This window comes from Vipera berus (genome assembly GCF_964194415.1).
Source record: "Vipera berus genome assembly, chromosome: 5".
Taxonomy (NCBI): domain Eukaryota; kingdom Metazoa; phylum Chordata; class Lepidosauria; order Squamata; family Viperidae; genus Vipera; species Vipera berus.
In genome coordinates, this window is record NC_138207.1 from 94,985,327 (window position 1) to 95,002,182 (window position 16,856).

General features: G+C 45.8%; 1 protein-coding gene across 1 annotated transcript in view; it reads left to right on the top strand.

The window, feature by feature from the left end:
• The window catches only part of ANK3 (ankyrin 3), a 190,115-nt gene that overhangs the window by 67,048 nt on the left and 106,211 nt on the right, over window positions 1-16,856 (top strand). Inside the window, exons 3-8 of the mRNA XM_081329703.1 lie at window positions 484-582; window positions 2,218-2,316; window positions 5,290-5,388; window positions 7,196-7,381; window positions 9,575-9,673; window positions 12,018-12,116. Of these exons, the coding sequence (XP_081185829.1) occupies window positions 484-582; window positions 2,218-2,316; window positions 5,290-5,388; window positions 7,196-7,381; window positions 9,575-9,673; window positions 12,018-12,116 (681 nt within the window). The remainder of the gene's footprint in view (window positions 1-483; window positions 583-2,217; window positions 2,317-5,289; window positions 5,389-7,195; window positions 7,382-9,574; window positions 9,674-12,017; window positions 12,117-16,856) is intronic.

Here is a 16,856-nt window from a genome sequence, read left to right on the forward strand (position 1 = left end):
AGGGGTGGGTGGAGGTTGCCCTGTGGCCTCCCTGGGCATAGTGCCAATCAGTGATGCTCCAAAATTTATAACTTCCAGAATTCTCTGCCAACATAGGGATGTTCTCTCTTCGATACATTTGATGTAGAGGTTGCTGAATATCATCCATGTTCAATATGCCATTCAAGTAAAACATAAGGATAACCGCACTTTGTTTTCTATTAGGCTGATGATACATTGAATTGCAAAGGGAGTAAGTAATGAATTAGAAAGAGATCCATCCTTCCTTCCTTCCTTCCTTCCTTCCTTCCTTCCTTCCTTCCTTCCTTCCTTCCTTCCTTCCTTCCTCCCTCCCTCCCTCCCTCCTTTTCACTTTCTCCTCTTCTCTCTTCTCTCTCTCAAGCTCTCATCATGCTGGAATGTGACCTTTAGGCCTCTTGAGTTATCGCCTGTTGTTCTGAGCGCCTTGCGTCAATCTCTCCCCTTCCCTTTTCTTTTTATCAGAATGGGCTGAACGCTCTCCATCTCGCCTCCAAAGAAGGCCATGTAGAAGTTGTGTCAGAGCTGATCCATAGAGGCGCCAATGTGGATGCAGCAACCAAGGTCTGGAGCTGGTATCTGAATCTTGCATTGCTTTCCTACTGAGGTTCCACGCCTGCAGAGGGCAACTAAATGAAGAAAAAGGCCTTAAGCCTTTAGCCAAGAGTAAATGGGTGGGGGGACGAGCAGAGGAAAGGGAAAATCCTTTGGGGAAGGTAGAGTTGTTGTTTCAGAGACCAGAACTAGGCAAAGGCTGGTCAGGAGATGACTCTGTCTCATTTCAGCTTAAGTCCACTTCCTATAACATCCATGATTATGAAGAACTAGATTGATAAAATACCACAGTTCTCTTAACGTGCTTTGCTGAAAAGCCGCAGCCTACATTACTCTGAGCCCAAAGGCAACATCCTGGTCAAGTAGTTTTGCATTCCAAAGACCTTGAATTGGACCACCACTAGGCCTGAAAAGGCTTGGCAATGACAGCTGTGTCGGTGGCCAGTGCAAAAGTGTTCAAGAGCAGCAATCCAATGTTTACATCTGGATTGCTAAGCACTTATTATCAAGAGGAAGGGAAGAGAATTTGGCCATGGGTTCCATCAAATGTCAGAGTCAGGACCCACCAATCCTCTAGTAGGGCAGTTTGAAACATTTTGCACACTCCTAAACAGTAAGAGCTTCCCTGCTGCTCGATTGTTCCTTAGAAACCGACTCTACAGCACTCGGCTGTGTTTGTGCAGAGTCGCCATTTTCATTCTCCTTCAAGGTCTCCAAAGAAGGGCTGGCACGGCTCTTCTGCAGCAGTGGCACACCTGCAGACTTGCGCCTGGGCCCAGCAGCTCCAGGGCAGGTGGAGGGCAGCCGGAGAGGCAGAGCTGATAGCCCTGCTAGAAGAGAAATGGGATGGGTGCAGTGCGTAGTGGCAATGTCGGAATGAAAAATGGGAAATTAAATATGTCTGCAAATGAAAAAAATAAAATAAAAGGATAAGAAGCTAGCTGTAATGCTAGCTTATGATCCAGCATAATATGAATAAATGGCAGAAATCTCAGGTTCGCAAAACCGTCAAGACAAAGGAGTGCAGAAGTTTTCCTTTTTAGATTGAATTATCTATGGCTTGTCAACAGCCAGAGACAAAAGATTATAAACCTTGACTGTGGATAAAAGAAATACACCAGTTCCAATAAACTCTGGCATTCTAATGACTTCTCACTTCTTTTCCCCCAAGCCCTGACATCCTTGTGCAACAGAAGTGACTTCTGTTGTGCAAGTGCCTGTGTCATTTCATTGTAATGTCTTGCCATGCTGAAGATGCTGCCATTTGACCACTAAGGATGCACTCGGGGTGCTTATGCTGGGCCCTTTTCGAATCACCATTTGTGGTGATTCCTACAGCTAAGAGTTTGTATCCTGAGAATTAACTGCATAGGAACACAAGTTGCTCAAATTATCTAGTGAATTCTCTCTCACGGTGTGTCTCCTCCCAAAGCTGAGTGAACTGTTGGAGCAGAGGAGTTTGTTTCCCAGTGCCTAAATCTCCGGTGGGTCTTATCATGAAGCTTTCCAGTTATGCGCAGAATCCCTGTGTGGGTCATCTGGGGACCGCTGAGCTGTAAACAGGCTCATTGGTGTCTTCCTGCTGCCCCTGTGGTTGGAGAGCCTGGCACATTTTTCACATGCCTTTCGCATCTCTCCTTACAGAAAGGAAATACAGCTTTGCACATTGCATCCTTGGCTGGGCAGACCGAGGTGGTGAAGGTGCTGGTTACGAATGGGGCCAACGTCAATGCACAGTCGCAGGTAAAGCCATATTCAGTGGAACCCTGCCCTGCTGACAGGGGGGACTTTACCCCTTCTTGCTTCTTACCAAAGTCCTTTAACCTCTTTGCTTCCCTCTGTTGTGATTCTGTGCCAGCCTGTGATCCCAGCAGCTGAGTCCGGGGAATCAGAGGAGGAGGGGCCTGGGGAGCCATCAGATTCGGAGGAAGGCTCTGATGAGTTACAAGACTTACAAAGTGAGGAAGAACCTGGCCCCAACACTTGTGATCAAGCTGAAAGCCAGCTGTGCTGGGAGGATGAGTCAGACTCAGAGAAAGCACAGCTGGAAGACCTCAGAGACCCATGTGAACGTAGACAGGTCACATGAGTAAATCAGAGGGAGGCAATGGGGCAGCTCCAGGGGAGAAGGAGAAAGCAGTGAGAAGCCACACCTTGGGGGCTGCATAACAAAAAGGGAACGTGTGAGCAGGGCTGGTTGCTGGAGGCAACCGTTTGCAAAAAACTTCTGTGTCAAGAGATGATGGTCTGTTTATTTTACCAGTGAGTTATTTCCTGTTTTGGCTCATGCTCCATTTTGTTTGTGGACAAGGTCTGTAACTGAAATAAAAAAGTGTTTATTTTTCCAGTCTACTGTTAAAAGAGGGGTTGCCTTGTGATGTAACAAGGACGTACGTAGGCTGGGACAGAACACCCTCTTGTAGCTTCCCTGGACTTAACATTGGAAGCTGCCGGGCAAAACATATTGCGTCAAATTGTGAATATAAACCAACCTTTTCAGTTACTGCTTCCTTCCTCCCTATTAGAAGGATAAAAATCTCCTCAGCTCAGACCCCAGGGGAAATCAGCATACAGCATGAGTCTGAATGTGAGAAGGAGGACGTCAGGAGGACGTAGTGGGGCTGCCCAATGCTTTGGATTTAATTCCAAAAAGGTGCTTTGGCATATTCAGGAGTTCAGATATGCCACCATTCTATCAGTTGCCTCTTTTCCTGTGATGACCTGCCAGCTACAGAGGACAGCCATGCAATGCCAGAAAAAAGATGCAGCTGCTTTAAAGGTTGACGAATAGGAGCAATGTATGCATCCCTGCACATTCTGGAACTGAGTTTGAAGTATGCCCAGAAGCATCATCCATTTAAACTTTCATTAAAGTTTATTGTTTCATGCCCTGTCTGTTAATCTATATGGTGCCTTTGGCCCCATGCAGAAGGTACCTCACAAAACAAATCATCATCAACATTTTGTCAAACATCAAAAGACCAAATGGTAATGAAACTACGGATAAAGTACCCGTAAGATCAGGATAGGTTCACATGGCTGTGACAAATGCTGTTAAAACAACAGAGAAACTTTGCCTAAATATCTGCTGATTTCATAGACACTCTGTCGAGCATTATGGGCAAAAAAGCCATTTAACAAAGACCTTATTTTCATTGGCTTTGGAAGGTGGGATAATTTCTCATTGCCTTTTTTTTCATGACCCGGCTTAGGTTGGCAAAAGGACACATTTCTATCTCATTCTGATTGCTCAAACTGATTCCTCCATTTGCAGTTGAGTTCGGCTTCATCAGCTGCCATCCAGTTAAGGAGGAGGAGCCCAGCACTTCCCATCCATTTCATTAACTGGAGACCAAGGAAGTTTTTGGAGATTGACAGCTCTTGTCCTGCCCTTATGTTACCCATGAGCAAACAGAGGCCTCTCAAGGAAAAGATAACCAAATATCTGCAGCCCAGAAAAAGGGGTGTCCTCACATGCCTCCCTTCTCGGCTGGAGCATGTCCGAGTCCCACTGCTTACTTCTCCGCTCCAACATTTCTCCCAAGACAATTTTCAGTTAAGACCTACCAAGGATCTGGTGGTGGCTTATGGCTTCAGTATTCATCCAAGGGACGTTTCAAAAATCATCCTACACTTTTTCAATGTACCACATTTTAGTGGGAAGCATAGATTCTCAAGGGACGCGGTGGCTCAGTGGGTTAGGACGCTGAGCTTGTCGATCAGAAGGTCAGCAGTTTGGCGGGTCGAATCCCGAGTGCCGCGTAACAGAGTGAGCTCCTGTTACTTGTCCCAGCTTCTGCCAACCTAGCAGTTCAAAAGCACGTAAAAATGCAAGTAGAAGAATAGGGACCACTCCGGTGGGAAGGTAACAGCATTCCGTGCACCTTTGGCGTCTAGTCATGCTGGCCACGTGACCACAGAGACGTCCTTGGACAAGCGCTGGCTCTTCGGCTTCGAAACGGAGATGAGCACCGGCCCCTAGAGTCGGAAACGACTAGCACGCATGTGCGGGGGAACCTTTACCTTTACCTTTATAGATTCTCAATTTTTTTGCTGAAAGGATATGAGGATACACTCTTCCCTAAAGCTGGTGTTGAATGTCTGTCCTTCTTAGTGGCTGCAGATACAATTGTTGTGCCAGACACAAGCATCCAGGCTAGGGGGACGGAGTGACAAAAGTTGTGTTGTGACCTCGTAGTACTGACTCCCTTCCATTTGTACTTGTGACACATCCCACAAGTATGTAAGGGAAGAACTTAGTCCATGATTTCCTCATGAATGTTTCATCCATGGGCATATTGTTCGCTGTGCCTACCTCTGGAATCAGAGTTGGCCATTTGCAAGAGTCTAAACTATCTAACACACATCCATCCAGTGCTTAATCCATGGTTTTTATGATTGAGTCTGCTCAGAATCTTAATTTTTAAATCATGGACATTGTTGTGTGGGAAAACTGAACACATCAAGTTCTCTCTTGCTTTTCGAGGTAAATGCAAAGCAGTCTGATTGTTGTTCATCTCTTTTTGCACTCTGTCAATTAAAAATGATATTTGTCAGATAGAGAAGCATTGGAAAACACGTTTCCAAAATTGGCTCAGTCCTCAGTGCGAACTTAGCATTGGTCACCTGCTTCAGCCTTCTACAATCCTATGCCTTCAAGATTTGTGGGATTCTGAAAAATTTCAATGTATTTTTCCTGTTTTTCCCCCCCTCTAGAATGGCTTCACGCCGCTGTACATGGCAGCCCAAGAAAATCACTTGGAAGTGGTTAAGTTTCTTCTTGATAATGGAGCTAGTCAGAGCCTCGCCACTGAGGTAAATGTTCATATATATTATCTTTGCCAAAATATTAAATATATAGTATGATCATGTTATATAGAGTAAATGAAGATGATTGAAGGTGAGAGATTTGCCTTGTAAGTAGTATCACAACAGCTGTCCTTCAAAAAAAAAAAAAGATCCATAGGCAGCTGGTACCCACACAATCTAACTTCATTTTATTGCACATTGTTTTCATAGTATTTTATAGCATTCAACCCAACTTTGGTTGATCTCAAAGAGCATAAACAGGGCCAGACCCAGGAAGTCCTTGGGTGGGAGTTCATCTCAAAACCTACGCCTTCTAAACGAGCCTGGAAAGTTAATAAAAATCCAGGCCAAAGGATTTTAATTGTAACTGTACTGAGTTATTTCAGTCAGTGTTGTTGATGTTACTGGGCAAAGTGTTTTTCCATCCATAGCTACTGATTGCAAACAGGACCAGGTGGACAACTTCCTCATGTTTCAGAGTGTAAATTAAATACCAAACTGCAGTTCTGATGAAGGCTTATTTTCCTGAGTCCATGCATTAACGTGCAAAACGTAAGATAGTCTGTTTGGTGGCTTGGTAAACAAGTTAAAAGGAATCCAGGCTTTGTGACAGGGAAGAAGGTCCGACATGCCCAAACTTCCAAATGTCCAAATTCCTTTCAGGAACTCAGGAAATTGAAAACCTCGCCCAACGGGGGGGGCGTGAGGTGGGAAGGATGCTCTGTGCCAGGCTTGTAGGCACTTTCTCCAGCATGAGCAACTTCCACTTTTTATGGAGTGAACATTTGCTGAAGTTGATCCACTCTGTTCAGGGTCAAAAGGAGGAAATGATTATGCACATGGTCATTCATCATATTGATTGAATTCAGTTTGTGTGGATTCAAGTAGAAGTTCTGCCCTGTTCTTTGGAGAACGTTTTTGGAGCAGAGCTCCTCACCTGCCACCTGTAGACAGGTGGAAGTCCCAGGTGCTGCAGATGCATCAAGAGAGGTTACTAGGAACCAAACAGCAGTTGACAAGTCTGCACATTCCATGTCACAATTCACTTTCCATCCAGATGACGGGCAACCCCCATTACATTACTGACTTGGCCATCCACTTAAGACCCCAACTTTGAAGCTCCACTTTTGCTGAAATGTTTCATGCCTTCAGTTATAGCTGTCATCCATTATCCGATACCTTCTTTTTTTTTAATCCCATTTATATCCCGCCCTTCTCCGAAGACTCAGGGCGGCTTACAATCTAAGAAGCACAAATCAATGTGCTTAGCAACAGCCTTCATTCTATGTATATGCCTGCTTATTAGGGCTTTCGTCCCCCCCCCCAAGCGGCATTATTACAAAGTCAGCTTATTGCCCCCAACAATCTGGGTCCTCATTTTACCTACCTCGGAAGGATGGAAGGCTGAGTCAACCTTGAGCCTGGTGGGATGCGAACCTGCGCTAATTGCAGACAGCTGGTGTTACTTAAGGAGGCATTAGCCCACTGCTCCACCAAGGCTCTTTGACATTTATGAAACAGTTATTGGGGGTTGTAAAATCCCTTCAGTTTTGTGAAGCAGGCACCATAACCCTTTTTTTTGCAGGGAAGTGTTAAATAATTGCAATGAGAACCGTGTGTGTGGTTGTCTTCGGGCAAGTAATTTCCAGATTTTCTCTTCTTTTTATTGAAACACCGACAAAAGAGACGTTGCAGAAAGAGATATTTCAAAACGTGCTTCTTTGCTGGCACTTTTTTTTAAAAAAAAATGCAGCAATCCTCTGTGACTGATGTTGTAGCATTTGCTGATGGGTGCGCCTTGTTTCTTTGGTAGGATGGCTTCACCCCGTTGGCTGTGGCTCTCCAGCAGGGTCATGACCAGGTGGTCTCTTTGTTGCTCGAAAATGACACCAAGGGCAAAGTCCGGCTCCCTGCCCTCCACATCGCTGCACGCAAGGACGACACCAAGGCGGCTGCTTTGCTACTGCAGAACGACCACAATGCCGATGTGGAGTCCAAGGTTAGTTATGCAACGGTTTCCTTTTTCTTCGAAAGACATCGACGGATGCGTGCCCTCCTTCCCCTGCTGCTCCTTGACCGGAGTTTTGATGACGTAAGGCAACTCTGCCCTCTTGCCATGGCTTAATAAAAAACCACTTTTTCAAATTGAATTTCATGTTGAACCTAAATGCACAAAGCAATTTTGGTCAAGCCATTATAGTTTGACTCCACCAGCTATTGCAAATACTGAGCGAAGCCTGGCACAGCCTCCCGTGCCAGGAAAGTGACCCACCTTTCTTTTGGTTGCGTGAGAAACTGACAGGAGTCAAAATCAAGAAGTCTAGAACTGAAGGCTGCCATGGAACAGAGTGAGAGAGAGGGCGAGAGAGAGAAAGAGAGAGAGAGGGGGGGGTTGATTACCCCCCCCCCAAGGAGTATTTACTTACACGTTTAACCATTTGTCTTTCCGCCGATCAGCCCTGCTTCCCTTCTGTGCTTGTTTGTGATTTTATTTTAGCCTCATCTGGCCTTTGCAAAGCTTTCTGCCCCATTATGGCTGTTGGGAGAACTAACCATTCATTTTTCCCCCTTTCCTTTGCTTCCCAATGTGTTAACCTAGATGATGGTGAATAGAACAACCGAGGTATATCTCTATATCTATATAAAGTCTTCTCTGTGTCTCAACTATGAGTCTCTCTGTGCATCATTGCTCTCCTTCTACCACTCAGAGCTGCTGCTTTTTTCTCCCTTCTCTTCTCTTCTCTTCTCTTCTCTTCTCTTCTCTTCTCTTCTCTTCTCTTCTCTTCTCTTCTCTTCTCTCTCCTCTCCTCTCCTCTCCTCTCCTCTCCTCTCCTCTCCTCTCCTCTCCTCTCCTCTCCTCTCCTCTCCTCTCCTCTCCTCTCTTCTCTTCTCTTCTCTTCTCTTCTCTTCTCTTCTCTTCTCTTCTCTTCTCTTCTCTTCTCTTCTCTTCTCTCTTCTTCTCTTCTCTTCTCTTCTCTTCTCTTCTCTTCTCTTCTCTTCTCTTCTCTTCTCTTCTCTTCTCTGCGCTGCCTTTTAGAGGAGTAGAGAGCGGCTTCCGCCTGAACCGAAGGGTGGCATGTGCTGAAGGGGATGGTGGTGGTGATGGTGATGGAGAACGTAGTTGGAGGGCAGGGTTTTCTGCAGCTGAGTCCTGTGCTTAAAAAAAATGCCCCTTAAGAGAGCTTCAGTGGAAATCGTGGTCTTTCCCACCCACCCCGCCCCAGAGGCAGAAGATGGGGTCTGACTGGGTCTCCATTGCTGGGTCGAGGTTTTATATGCTCTGTGCAAAGCTGCAGACATCTCTGTCCACTTCTGCACCCGGGACTGGCTCCTGCATGACACTTGGTTGTCGGCATCCAACAGAAGGGACGGATTCTTCCCAGGGACTCAGAAAAAGTCTGAGACGGAGGCAGAGGGAGCATGGCTAACTAGGCTTGCGGACCATTTCGGAAGCAGACGAAATTTTCACTCGTGGTGGGAATGGACGGAATGGCTGCATGTTTTAGCGTTTGTCAAAACAGCGGAACTTCTTTTAAAAAACAAAACAAAATCACTCAAGTATCACAGTGACTCACTGAACATCTTCGGTTGGACAGATACTGTCTAATGAAATTGTAAGATTAATCCAGCCTCTTTGCTCACACAGGAGACTTCATCTTATATAGAATATTTTTTTTATTAAAAAACCCCACCTCTTATTAATTTCTTTTAAAATAGACTCTGGTGCTGTTTCAATTAGCACCCATCTTCGATTTTTGAATAGTAAAAAATAGCCAGGCATTTACTTTAGAGGTCTTCTTTCTAAACTTCAGCAGGGAAAATTTAAAATGCTTAGCTGGCGAGAATGCTGAAATATTCATCCCACATAGATATTTCCAAAAAGACATTGACAAACTAAATGGCAGACACCATTTGCCTTGCATTAGGAGCAATTTTTTGGCAGTTTCTTTTTGAAATAACCAAATATTTTTTCCTTCTCTCTCTCCCAAAATACGAGTAACATATTTACTTCGGTGCTCTCCCAACCTCCCCATCCTCAGACGGGCCATTAAGCAAAACAGTGGTGAAAATTAGAACGACCACCCCTTTTGGGGGAACATGTATTATAGGAGCTCCTAGAAGACATTGGAAAAAAATAACAATAATTGATCTTTTGCTGTGTATGTTGTGGTTGTTTTTCTTTATCTTTCAGAGTGGCTTTACTCCTCTACACATAGCTGCTCACTACGGAAACATCAACGTAGCTACACTGCTGTTAAACCGTGGGGCGGCTGTGGACTTTACTGCCAGGGTATGTCACAATCTGTTTAAAAAAAATCATCTAGTATTCTCATTTAGCGCTACTCCCTTGACACAGAAACTTCTAAGCCTTTGGACTACAACCCCCATCACCTCTTTTCAGTAGAAATTCTAAGCAGAGAGGCTTCGGGGCCTTGTTTAGGTCAGAGGTTGGGGGCTGATTTGCTAAGAAGATTGGGAATTTGCATCCTGTAAAACGTAGGAACATTTCCAAGAAAGATGAAGAAGGATTTTTCAACTCTGGAGATTCAATCTCTTGATTGCTTGGCGGAGTTGATTAAGAAAGAAGAGGAAACAGGCTCCCTCTGGTCTGGCTCTTGGGGACCCCCCTGGGAACAATCATGGGGCTCTCTTGCCAAGCATGCAGAAGTCACTCGTCCTGATATGGGTGGAGGAAGAAGTGAAGGTTTCTTCTGCAGAATTAATGGTTCGGCTTGGATGGCAGTTGAGCTTTTGGTGTATTTTTCTTCCCCTTTAATGATGAGTCTTTTGGGGCAACTTCATTGAAATGAGTCAGCACAAGAAGAGCACTTCAGATAGTTTAAGAAGACAACCATGCTCCAAGCAGAGAGCCAGTTTCATTCCAGGAGAAGGAAGAACACCTCTGGAAAAGAAAAACCAAAGATACAAGTACAGATTAGGGGAAACCTGGCTCATAAACAGCCACTGTGAGAGGGATCTTAAAGAGTCCTAGTGGACGATCACTTAAACATGAGCCAGTGGTGTGCACAGCAGCCAAAAAAAAAGCTAATACAATCCTTGGTTGTATAAACAGAGGCATAGTATTAGTATCGCTTTATAAATCCTTAGTAAGACCACACCTGGAATACTGCATCCAGGTTGGTCACCACATTACGAAAACTATGTTGAGACTTTGGAAAAAGTACAAAGAAGAGCAACTAAGATGATTAAGGGTCTGGAGAGAGAAAAAAACACCATGAGGAACAGTTGCAGGAATTGGATATGGTCAGTCTAGAGAAAAGAAGGACTAGGGTTGATATGATAGCAGTATTCCAGAATTTGAGGGGCTGCCACAAAGAAGAGGAGGGGGGTCAACTTATTTTCCAAAGCACCAGAAGACAAGGCAAGAAACAATGGATGGATACTAATGAAGGAGAGAACCAATCTGGATCTAAGGGGAAACTTCCAAACAGTGAGGACAATTAACCAGTGGAACAGCTTGCCACCAGAACTTGTGGGTGGTTCATCAAGAGATTTTTAAGAAGAGACTGGACAGCCATCTGTCTGAAATGGTCTCTTGCTTGAGCAGGGGGTTGGTCTAGAAGACCTCCAATGTCCCTTCCAGATTTATTCTGATTGATTGATTGATTGAGGAGTCCAGTCCATCCTTTTCTCCTTCTCGCTCTTCTCAGCCAGAATGAGGAATGCTGAAGGAGGCCCTACTATATTGGTTTAAGAGGCAGAGATGTCCTCAAATCCAGCTTAACCTCTGGCAATTGCATTGATTAATGCTTTCTTGGTGGTGTGATAGATGAGCTTTGCCTTCCAGGAAGTTTTTTGCAGCTTCCCAAAATATATTACACATTTTTTTAAAAAGAAAAATATAGCATGATGACCTGAATCACCAAGAGAGCTTACTGGCTGAGCCCCTATGGCAACGGTGCCAGCTCAGCACTCGGGGCAGTGCCAAGGCCACAGTGAAAATAATCAATTGCCATCTGGTGGCTCAGCGGGTTAGGACGCTGAGCTTGTCGATCAGAAGGTCGGCAGTTTGGCGGGTCGAATCCCGAGTGCCGCGTAACAGAGTGAGCGCCTGTTACTCGTCCCAGCTTCTGCCAACCTAGCAGTTCGAAAGCACGTAAAAATGCAAGTAGAAAAATAGGGACCACTACGGTGGGAAGGTAACAGCGTTCCGTGCGCCTTTGGCTTCTAGTCATGCCGGCCACATGACCACGGAGACGTCCTCGGACAAGCGCTGGCTCTTCGGCTTTGAAATGGAGATGAGCACCGGCCCCTAGAGTCGGAAACGACTAGCACGCATGTGCGGGGGAACCTTTACCTTTACCTTATTGGGCCCAGGGGTTTCTCATACCCTGGAAGAACTGGCCCTGAGATTTAAAGTGTGCAGGGCAGGAGACACCTTCTACCAGCTGCGGTTGCTGATGGCTCTTCCTGTGCTGATTAGAAGGGGCAGGAAAGGAGAAGGCAGGAAAATGGAAGCTGCCATGCCCTTTCCCCACTTCCCCGGCGGTCCTCCAGGAACGGAAGAGGCAATTTAAAATGGTGCAAGAATGAGCACCTTGAGAGTCATAGCGGGGGAGGGAAGAGGTTCCACCCAGGTGAAATGAAAAGGCCGTTTCTTTTCTCCCCTGCAGAATGACATCACTCCCCTCCATGTAGCATCCAAAAGAGGGAACACCAACATGGTGAAGCTGTTACTTGACAGAGGAGGCAAAATTGATGCCAAAACAAGGGTAAGACTGACCGCCGTTGTTTTATTATTCTGTATTGCAAAACGGTTCCGGAGGCAGAGCTCTTCTGAAAATGACGGTATTGTCAGTTCTGCCATATGCAGCCCTAAGTCTCGTTGGCATCCTGCCGTCAATAGTTGGGAGCAGGGAGGACGCGAGGGACGAAATGGGCGATACACATGTATTAGCTTGGCGCTGGAAAACAGGGAGGGGGACTGGCAGTTGAGGAAGACCAGGGATGTGTTGAACCAATTCATGCCAGTCTTCAAGGACACCGAGAAGACAACGACACTTGGGAATGGAGTGTTGATTGCTCCAAATGCCGCATGTTGCCAAAACACCTAGACATCCACCCATTGGTTAGAGATGACTGGTCAAGGTGGGGGAGGGTCGAATTGGGGGGAGGGGGAAAGCCTGTGTGTTTTTTGTGCAGGAAATTCAGTTCTAGCCTGACTTTACTGCATCCAGCACCCTTTAGTAAAAGGACCTATTACTTCAAGCCAAATGGAGTTTGTTTGTTTATTTATTTATTTATTTATTTATTTATTTATTTATTTATTTATTTATTTATTTATTTATTTATTTATTTATTTATTTAGATTTATATGCTGCCCTTTCCCGAAGGACTCAGGGCGGTTTACAGGGTATTTAAAACAAGAAATACAAAAGTTAAAAACAATTAAAAAAATTACATCAATCCCTGAAAAAAAAGTAAAAAACCTAATTAAAATTAAAATTAAAATTAAAATCCTCAGCCTGGGCCAGAGAGCTCGAAGAGCCAGGTCTTCAGGTCCCGGCGGAATGAACAGAGGTCGGGGGCAGTCCTGAGCTCCACGGGCAGCTGGTTCCAGAGGGCAGGCGCCCCCACTGAGAAGGCCCTATCCCTGGGTGTCATCCGCCGGCAATCTTTTACTGGCGGCACCCTGAGCAGACCCTCCCTGTGGGAGTGCACTGGACGAAGGGAACTTGATGCTGGCAGCAGGTGTTCCCTCAGATATCCCGGACCCAAGCCATTTAGGGCTTTTTAGGTCATCACCAGCACCTTGAATCTCACCCGGAGGGCAACCGGGAGCCAATGCAGCTCGCGGAGTAGAGGTGTTACATGGGAGTATCGGGAAACCCCCATCACAACTCGCGCAGCAGCATTCTGCACCAGGTGAAGCCTCCGAGTGGTCCTCAAGGGCAGCCCCATGTAGAGAGCGTTGCAGTAGTCTAAATGGGAGGTCACGAGCGCATGAGTGACTGTGTGTAGGGCATCTTGGCACCAGGCGAACCTGGGCAAAAGCCCCCCTGGTCACGGCTCCTATATGGTCTTCAAAATTGAGCCGGGAGTCAAGGAGGATGCCCAAGTTGCAAGCCCTATCAACGGGGGGGGGGGTAACACCTCACCCCACATCATTAAAGGTGGAATGGTCTGGTTAACCCGAGTTGCCGATATGCACAGCCACTCAGTCTTGGCAGGATTGAGACGAAGCCTGTTTCTCCCCATCCAGACCTGGACCGCCTCCAGGCAACGGGACACGTTGAGGGTCTTTCTTTCCCAAGTGAGAGATCTGGCTTGGGCAGGCCTGACCACAAACCCCATGAACTATCCATGAATTACTCATGAAACAAACCCAAAAACTATCCTCCCAAAGATTATCAGTTTATTTGTTTAGTGCGGTGTTTGTTTGTACACCATTGACTCTTGCTGGTTTCCTGTACATTTATTGAGGCTGATGAAAAACCATTTAAAAAAAATCCACATTAAAGCATTCACCTTCTCAGCAGTCACATTGCACACCAAATGGAGGCAGCTCTCTTTCACTGCCCTGGACAGAGCGAGCCTCAAGAAAAAGAGAGATTTCGGGATGGGGGGGGGGTGGGAAATAAGGGAGAAAGTTTCATCAACTTGAATCCTCTAGAGGTTGAATATCTCTATGGCCTCCTGTGGAGGATGGGCTTCCTCCCCTTGCAGGAGACTTTGAATGCGGAAGAGGAGCCTCCTCTGGTTCTTTCAGGCCTGCCACCACTATGGGGCATGAGAGTTGCTTCTTTGGAGACAGCCCAAACTCTCCTACTCAGACGGAAGATTACCTTAATCCAGGCTTTCTTCTCAGAGGGCCCAGCAGGATCTAAGCTCCATAGCTCCCTTGCAACTGGTACTGAAAGGGACGTAGTCTTTAGATGGAGGTCCTACCATTGTCTGGAGGGAGCCTTCGCTATATCTTGTCACAGCAACTTCTACTGGCTGTGCAGTATCTGCAGGACTTCCGGTTCTCTGCTTCCATTATTCATTGCTCCTGTAACTCTGGGAGAGGTATCCCTAGATGTGCCCTGGGCCCCATGCATGATTTATTCCTCTCTCTCCTGACTCCTGTTTTTCTTTGGAAGCAGCTCCCTGATAACCTCACACTTTGGCATTTGAGGCACAACAGGCTCTGAACAATAAATAAGATTGCCCTTACTCGATGTGATCTCAATGACTAAAGCAATAACACCCCCTTTCCCCTGTCAGAAAGATGCTCCCCAGCATATCACAGTGGTTAACGGAGCACACTGTGCACTCAGGGAATCATCGAAACTGCTTTGAAAGCACTTCCCAAAAATGTGCAGGGGGGGGGGGGAAAGAAGTGATTGATGTGGCTTAAAGAGGTGAAGTGACAGCTAAATAACACTTTGTATAGATCTTGTTTATGGCATTAAGCTTGCTGGCATTCTGGAATGTCATTTTCTCTTCATTATTGTACTGATGTCTGGTGTTTATTTGTCTGGTGTTTATTTGGCTGGCTTTGAACCTCTTTGACACGGTGTTCAGGTGATTGTATCTTGTCTTAATAAATTGGCTTATGAATAGTTCTTCTGCCCACGCCTTTATCCTCCTCTCCCCTCCTTTTGTGGGAGAAACAAGCAAGTACAAAGTCCCAAATTAGCTGGAGTTGCTTCGATTTGTCCAGTGTGGCTCTGGAGATTGTTTTTTTGCTAGGCAGTGTCTGCCCTTCCAGTGAGACCCATATCCTAGGGAATATTGCCATCTGGGACCCCAAATGCAAGCTGTAGTGGTCCCCTTTTTAAGAACAGAGATAAGGTCACCTCATTCCAGAAAGCGCCTATAGGAATGAGTGGCATACAAGCAAAACACTGAAGTGAAATGAAATAATGAAATGAAATGAAAACTGGATTAAGATCTGGTTTTTCTGAAGGGCACTTGGGATGGATGAGTTGCAAATGCTGCTGGTTGATTCCGTTTCCTGCAATTGTGGTTGTATGGTTAGCTTTGATCCTGTGAATGTTGTTCTATTTTAACCTGGTGACTAAAGCAAAAGTATAAACCATTCACATCTACTCTTACCTGGAGCATGTGAACCCCCAGTAAAAAAACAAAAAACAAAACAAAACATCTGGAGGAGCCAAAGAGCAAGAAAGTCATCTAAAGGCCTGATGAAGTCACTCCATCCTGCTTCCATTCTCAGCATTTTGACTCTCTGGCACTTTGGGGTTTGAACGGAGCTTAGGAGACCCATGGGCCTGATGCTTTGTGCAGCCACTGAGTGATACGATGAGAAATATGAGGCTTGGTCTCCTAAACCAAGGCTACGGGTAAAATATGCCTCCACTGTGAAGTAAAGCAATGTAAGTGCTTGGCCTGTCACAATTTGCCTCAGCCATCTTAAAGAAAGTGACATTAGCTGACACGCTGTCCTGGAGGAACATTGTGAGAAGCGCCAAGGAGAAAAAAAATATCCAAATAAATGTCAGTTAAAATACGTGAAGCGCACTAAATTGTGGTTTTGTGAATTTTGGAGGGTTTTTTTGAGGCAGCTTTTGAAATGATGACCTCTTCGTGAATCCCATGAGCTCCAGAAGCAAAACAACTGGGGAGATGTGTTGTCAAACCTCACAAATACAGGGATCAGGCTTGATCAGCTTGGAATGATTTACCTTTCAAAAAATACAATATTCTTGGTTGTTTCTCCCTAAGTCATAGATGAGTGCATACGACAAACACTATCCTTTCGCCATTTGCAATTCCCAAGGATAAGAGGCAGGGTTGCGTCATCTAAATGAAACACCTGCAGGATCTTTCCCAGCGTGTAAAAACCAGGTTTGCTTCCTCTAAGGATGGGGGTTTGAGGGTTAGGGAGGGAAGGCATTCATCATACCCAAAAACTTTCATTCTTGGGTGATGGAGAAAAAGTCCTGCCTGATAAGAAAAACATGTGAGGCTGAGCGAGTCTGTCAGGTGAAGAACCTTGCGTGGGATCTGTCCTTTGTCCTTCGGAAATTGTTCTCCAAGGCTTTTCCTGGGAATGCCTGGTTCAGAAATGTGTTCAGAGAAAGTTGGGGCTTGTTACAATGGGGTTTGAAGTGACTACTTATAAGTTTGGACTCAAAATACCAATTCTGAAATGTCATCCAGAATATGCATTGGCTTCCGGTTGCCCTCCAGGTGAGATTCAAGGTGCTGGTAATGACCTATAAAGCCCTAAATGGCTTGGGTCCGGATTATCTAAGGGAACACCTGCTGCCGGCATCAACTTCCCATCATCCTGTGCACTCCCACAGGGAGGGCCTTCTCAGGATACCGCCGGTTAAGGAATGCCGGCGGGTTATTCCCAGGGGAAGACCGTTCTCTGTGGGCGCGCCGGCCCTATGGAACCAACTTCCCACGGAACTTAGGACTGCCCCCGACCTTCATTCATTTCGCCGGGACCTGAAAAATTGGCTCTTCGAGCTGTCTGGCCCAGACTGAGGGGTTTTAAT